This window comes from Saccostrea echinata, unplaced genomic scaffold, assembly GCF_033153115.1.
Source record: "Saccostrea echinata isolate AGI-Se365-2 ecotype Australia unplaced genomic scaffold, CSIRO_AGI_Sech_v1 ptg000014l, whole genome shotgun sequence".
Classification (NCBI taxonomy): Eukaryota; Metazoa; Mollusca; class Bivalvia; order Ostreida; family Ostreidae; genus Saccostrea; species Saccostrea echinata.
This window is the reverse complement of record NW_026889763.1, coordinates 11,807,905-11,815,085: the sequence shown is the minus strand read 5'-3', so window position 1 is coordinate 11,815,085 and position 7,181 is coordinate 11,807,905. Positions and strand designations below refer to the sequence as shown.

Below are 7,181 nucleotides of genomic sequence, written 5' to 3'. Positions count from 1 at the left end.
TTGTTTCTTCAAAACAGATTTATTGGTCATAAATTATCAAGTAAAAAAAAAAAGAAAGAAATTGCACACTTTTCACATGTGAACCTTCATTAGCATGCATTCAACTGGGCAGTTTCCTATTAATGATTGCAAAAGCCAGCGTCATTTCTCTGCTAGTTTTTATCATACTTGAGTTCATTTCAATACACTGAAATTTCTTCGACAGATTTTACTGAAAAAGAAGCTGCCTCCATCAATTCATGTTAGAATTGACATTTGCCTGAATTTAAAATATGACTAGCAGAAAGAAGAAAGAAATGACAATGGCTCAGTCAAAATAACTTCTATTTTTATTTTATGTACTTTAGGGCTTGATATTATTTTTTAATTAAAACATTATCAGAAATTTTTGTACTGTAACATTAATGCAAAGAAACACAAAATAACTGATGTATCTAGATATAAATGTATATTGCAAACATGATAATATATATCTATAGGTTTATATATTGCAAAAAAAAAAAAAAAGAACAATCAACTGATTATGCCTCAAAGGATTCACCTTGACAGTTTTAATAGATTAGCATACATGCACTAAATGAAACACCAAGCAGACAATTTTCTGAGTGAAGCAAAACAAAAAGTTAAAATGAATTTATCACAGTCAAAGATGATAAAAACAAATGTTAGGAATATGAGCTCACTTAAGTGAGTGTTTGACTAGATAACTTGTGAACTAGTAACTGAATTTTAGTGAATTTATTCCTGCCTGCTTAGTCTTGCATTTATTACATGTACCCTGATTGAGGTATTTAATTTAAATATGGTAGAACCCTCCACATATATACACGTTAAACAACTGAATTATATATATATTGCAAATCACTGATTGAAAACATGAAAATGGGACTCAAACGCAGTGTGACCCTTAAAATTGAAGGATACGAAAAAAAGAGACATTTGTTAAATAATCAACACAAAAGTTACCCTCCCTAAACCCTGATCTACATGATCATATATCTTTTGTTAAAATTTCTCAGAATAGATAAACAATTTCGATTTGTTGCCAGCAACTCTGAATAAACTTATTTTAAACCTTGCTGAAAGCCTGCAATAATAAATCAGAAACTGGGGACAAAAAGGGGATGTTATAAGCTCAATTAAGGACCACAGTCATTCAGAGATAAACACAATACTTGGGCAATAATTGCTCTATGGAATGTTCAGGTGACCTGTTCTTGACTCGTACATGATACACATACTTAGGTAAGCATGATGTCAGCTGCTGACTTACTTATACATGGACTTTTTTTTTTTTTTTACAAAAACAGCTTAATTTGCCTTATCACCATAACTGCACAGCAATTTTCAGAATCATGAGACAACCACAAATGCAATGTTAGATTTTCCTTCTATACAACCTTCATGGCAAGAATAACCCATAAATAATGTACAACAAAAGTCTGACAAGCAATCAAATAGTCTACAATTATGAAAATCAAACATCAGGGGTTCAACCTTCTTACAATAAACAAAATCAACAACATTACATAATTAATAAACAGTAGTTCTCTGTAATTTAACAAGTGGTTTTCATATAATAGGAAAACTAACTAAGCACTCTCATGAGAATACGAGTTTGGGTGGTGGGGGTGCATTAAGTACCCTCTTCAAAGACCCATATTTTGGCTTCACACAAAAAAACACAATAAATATCTGAACACTATGCATTCATGATTTCAGTTTATACATAATTGGTAATAAGTCAACAAATGTATAAAATCATAAATATTAACACAACAAACTATATGTTTCTACAATACTTAAGATAAAACCACAAGTTTCTCCTCAAATTTCAATTTCTCCTGGGAAAAAAAGTCAGATTAAAAAAAAAAAAAAGAAAACAGGGACACATGTGACTTTAATCACCAATTTTAACCAGTAAACTTTTTTTGCACAAAATTCAATGCATGGATTTCTCTAAAGTGAGACACATATCCTTCAGTAATTTATAACAAGGGAAATATCATCTGGGCATTACAAGAGACCTGTGTAAAAAACACATATTGAAGTTGAACCATACAAAAAGCTAGAAAATATACCAATATCATCCACAAATTTAACAACTTTTCTATCACGTTTCAAGAAAATAATTGGTAAGGTAGCAAAATATAGATATACTCCAAAAAGTAAATTATTGGTTTATTTTGTTTTTTTTTTAATTACAAATATAATAGCAAAGTGATATCTTTCTTTAAAAAATCAAATTTTATCACAATTTTCCTTATTTACATAAAATGCACTTAAATGTTTGGCCAGTGAGCAGCCATTAAATTTATGAATAATTTTTCTAAAAAAAATTGAAATTAAATAAATTTTGAAATTAGAAACTAATGCAATTGCTGCCACTGTTAAAATGAAAATCTGTGCTTGCTGGCCTAGTCTGATGTATTATCCTATGATATGTGTTTTCGATATGTGGTGCATTTCTAATGGAAAATTTTCTAAAATTACATGGAAACAAAAAAGGCTACACATACGAAAACACTGAAACCAATGGGGGGAAAAATGAAATTTTTTGGCATTAAAAGTGCGGAAATCTGATGCTGTAAAGCTTTAGACATAACAACTTTGCTTTAAAAAATGGATGAAGGAAAAATAAATGTTAACATATAGTTAAACATAAGTACAACATCCCCCGACAACCCATCTCATTAGTATGGGGAGAACTTGGGGTCTGCCCTCACGGAGGTCAAACCAACTCGCATTTTAGTTGTTAAATTTTTCTGACTGGCTGCTGCCATACTGTCTATGACTGGAACATTAAGTCCATTTAGTCCATTTATCCCGTTTAATCCATTTATTCCAGCAATTCCACTAAGTCCATTATATCCAACAAATGGTATCGGCTTCATCGCCAGTTGATTGATTGGAATTGCCATAGGTGCATGTTGGGATTGAACAGAGGTCAAGGTCGGGGTAGTATTTTGGGTCGATGAACTCGGGTCAAGGGTCAGAGTCTTATGCAATTCCATGCTGCAGAAAGAAAAAAGGGAAGGGAAAAAGTATTAGAATAGGATATATAAACCATTCAAATACACAGGTCAAAGTTCACACAACCATGCAGGAATAAAATCATGCAAATATTTCAATGAAAATTCTGAGTTTCACTTCATATAAGAAAACTGAAAATAATTTTTGATAAAAAGTGTTACAGTAAAATAAAATTAGTAAAAATTCAAAAAGCTCTCCACAACTTATGACAAAGGTTAAATTTGTAGATAGAAAACAAAAAGCTGTGAAGGTCTATTTTTGCACTCAGAAAAATGCAGCGAAATATTTGTGTGACCTTAATCCTGCCGTGTTGATCTTGTTGTGAACTTCAAACCTCATGAAACAACAATATCAACGTAACAAACATTTCAAGAAATCAGATATAAGACAAAGAAAAATCATTTACAATTAAAAATTTGTCAATCTACAGAAAATGCATGATTCTTGAAATGATTACACAGTTGTGATTTCAACTGTTAGTGTATGTACTGAGCTGTACATGTAATCTAGCATTTTTTATGGATGTGCTCAATAATTCAAGTAAATATACACTCTAAGGTGACACAATATATGGACAACTAAATACGAAGTGGATATATCATCTAAGCTTTAAGGATTTTGAAAAGCTTGACTACATTACCCCAACAAATGAAGACCACCCTGTATATGAAATTTGTAGAGTAGCATGGTGGATCTAAGATTCTATGGGTGTAGTGTGATCTAAAAGCAGGTGTCACTCAAGTCACTTGTGTACAGCATATGCATTCAGACACAACAAAATTTGCAAAAAAAATGAAGTTTTTAGCCAGAAAAAAATAAAACAGAAGCATGACTGACAAATAATTATAAGTGCTGTGGATTTACTACAAATTAACTAAAATAAATATGACGACTTGTTACTACTGGGATCTGAGGGTTAGTGGGAATCACAGGTTAGTGTGACGATTTAACGAGATGAAATTTACTGGTCAAAATTGATCTGCGTTGTCTTTGTCACAGATCACTGCTGTGCAATTATGGTGTTGAAGTCTTTGACTTCCTCAAAAAAAAATCCTGGGACACAATTAAATTGTATTTATCACAATTTTAAAAATTTAAGTTTCCATATAGGGTTCAAAGGTTATTTGTGTTGGCAGGTCAATCTACCAGAATTCAAATAAAACAGAAAAGTCAATGTTTAAAACTATTTTCATGAAAAGTAAACAATTGCCCAATAGCTACAAGCTGCCCTCTGAGAATGCATATGTGATAAGAAATTGACAGTCACCAAAAATAATTTCTCAATGTGGTAGTTCATCCCATATACTGCCACAACAAGTGGATTGTCCAGTGTCCATAATTAATTAAAATGTATATCACAAACAAAAATATCTCTTCTGTGAAAGAGCCCCCTCTGTGAAAGAGCCCTCTCTAAAGCTCCTTATGTACAGATTTCCCCTTAAAATTTATTAATCTTGAAGGTTTCTCTAATTCCCTTTCCTCCTAATTTAACTTTTTTTATATAAATACTTGCCAATCATATTCATTTCCTTATAGTGTCACTGTCCCTAATGTATAAAATAACAAGACACACTGTCCCCCTCGATTTGCCTCATGCAAAACACTTGGATGTGTCGATTTCTATATTCCTGATTGTATAACATATTTCTCAAGTGTTCTGATTTTCAATATAAATGTTTTACCATGTGCCTCAAGACTTGACACAGTTTTCAATGCATATGTTTGACAAAACAGTACTATATATCACATGGAACATGGCTAGTATCTCTCTCACTGATACTACTGGTGTAAAAATGCCCTACATTTTACCCATAGTATATTTCATACTCTTGCAATTGGAAATATATCGCAATCAAAATCTAATTAACAATAGCACAAGAAACCTGCATTTTTGAATCAAAATGCCCATATTAAAGTCCTAAAAAGCACAACCATTTTAACATGAGTATTATGCCAGCACATAAAACACTTCTATACATGTTTTCATACAAAATGTACACACTCATAATAAATAATAAAAACAATTTATGTACATAATTGACTCAACAGTTTTTAAATATTCATACAAATAAATACCTAACTTGCTTTAGTCTTTGAAGTTATTGAAAACACAGCAAAACTGAAATCTACTCTATAATCTACACTCAAATAATCTTGTAAAAAACAACATGAATAAAAAAACAGTATATATTAGGCATTTCATTTCTTGTAATGGTGTGGTGAAAAATTAAATAACTATCTTACAAAATTTGTCAAGTGCTCCTTGTATAACAGCCTACAACTTTAAGAACAGCAGATGTCTCCGTTATAGGAATTCCTTGTTTTCTCAGTAACATTACATCTACTAAAGCTATGCACCATTTATAAAATTTGACAATGCCCAATAAAACCTGCTTGTCTGTATGTGGCCTCCTAAAAGGGGGGCCAGAGATTGATATGCTAGTGTATGCCCCCCGCTGATCAGTAGTAATACACCTGTTGTGGATATACACACCTGGTGTTGATCAGGTACTGAGCTAGACCAATTGTTTCTGGTGTCCCTGTAATGGTGACTTTTCTGTCGGGAGCCCCGTCCTCTGCATTGGAAATTTTAATCATAGCACCTGACATTTGTCTGTGAAGAGAAAGATATTCTTACATATAGTCACTTTTTTAATCAAAGTAAAATTAAGACTGTTAATCTGGTTAAACATAACCTTTTCCTTTGTACAAATCATATCCATTTAATCAAAGTTAAACTATCTTTCTTATTTGCCCCTCCCCCCCCCCCTTTCCCCAAACACACACACATTTCACAATGCATTTTTCACAATATGGTCTTTCAACACTTTTCATTTTGGAACCATTTGCATGTATACCTAATCTCATTAATTTTCTGTCCACCCCTGCCAATGATACAGCCTATAAGGTCATTTGGAATGGCCATTTCTGTTGTTGTCTGCTGCTGTTGTGGCTGAGCAGGAAGAGCCTGTGGCATCGTGTTGGTTGCCCTGGGATACGCAGCAGCCATGTGGGGTAACCCTGGCATTGTGGCTATCAAGAGAACATTTAAGATCTTAATAAACTATCTTATTATTGGATTAACTAATCACTGCCTTAATTAATTGCTCTCATTGAGGTAATAATGTTACCTGGAATTAGCTGTGGTGATGTACAAGGAATAATAGGAATAGGCTGTCCCAGTGACAGTTGATGCAACTTGGTTAACTTTAAAAAACAAAGATAAAAACAATTTACAATTTACATCCAGCTTGAAGTTCAGTAAACAAGAATATAAATGCAAAATCACTTTAAAGGATTATCAATAAAGCATATTCAACAGAAAAGAAATGATGGAAATGCAGAGATATTTTTTTTTTTAAAATGGAGACAGAAAAACTTGGTTAATAAGTGAGAGACAGCAATATGAAGTGTGTCTTATGTTTGTTAGGACTGGTGAGAATTCCATGCAGACTTCAAACACCCGTCAGCTTTGTCCACTTCTCTTTGTTTTATCCCATCTTTTATTAAATACAAGGTTTGTAGCTTGTTTAAATTATGAAATGTTTCTCTGTCATTATAGGGGATAGGATGATTGCCTGCATTATAGGAAAAGTAAAAGACATGTGTAAAGTACGCTATGGAAATCTTCCTACAATGATGGCAAAAGTCATATTCCCTTTGATGATAATAAACATGCTTCAATATTTATATTTACATCATAGTATTCAATGTTTTCTTCTGAGAAAAATATTTTTTTCTTGATCAAATATAAAATATCTTTGCATTTGATCAAAAAAAAAACCTTAAAGGATGTTTTAGCATTAACCTCAGCAGAGAAGTGGAGAAAGGCTGATTAAAAAAACTAATTACCATACATTAAGTCAGTGTTAACGAATCAGAAAACGCACAGTGCAAGTTAGTACTTAGTGCTACGTCCACTGAATGCTAGGCTACACTGAATTCCTCTTTACTCTCACAAAGCATTAATTAAAAGAATTCCCAGATATATAGTCATTAAGTCTAGTCTAGGGTTTACTAAGTTACCTCCACTTTAGGAATTCCAAGTCTTTCTTTCTGTGAATTTAAGGCATTGAGGTCATTTGATGGTTTTATTTAAACTATTCAAAAATTCACAGACCTTGCCATTCAAAACAAGCAATAAGGTT

At 32.4% G+C, this 7,181-nt stretch overlaps 1 protein-coding gene across 5 annotated transcripts in view; it reads right to left on the bottom strand.

The window, feature by feature from the left end:
- The window catches only part of LOC133186745 (poly(rC)-binding protein 3-like), a 66,430-nt gene continuing 59,249 nt past the window's right edge, over positions 1–7,181 (bottom strand). For 4 of the 5 annotated variants that reach the window (XM_061322035.1, XM_061322038.1, XM_061322037.1 and 1 more), the window contains 5 exons: positions 7,060–7,089; positions 6,165–6,240; positions 5,892–6,066; positions 5,528–5,647; positions 1–3,015 (listed from right to left, as the gene is read on the bottom strand). In XM_061322035.1, coding sequence (XP_061178019.1) covers positions 2,694–3,015; positions 5,528–5,647; positions 5,892–6,066; positions 6,165–6,240; positions 7,060–7,089 — 723 coding nt within the window. In that variant the 3' untranslated portion in view covers positions 1–2,693. The remainder of the gene's footprint in view (positions 3,016–5,527; positions 5,648–5,891; positions 6,067–6,164; positions 6,241–7,059; positions 7,090–7,181) is intronic. The other variant, XM_061322039.1, reaches the window with a different exon arrangement.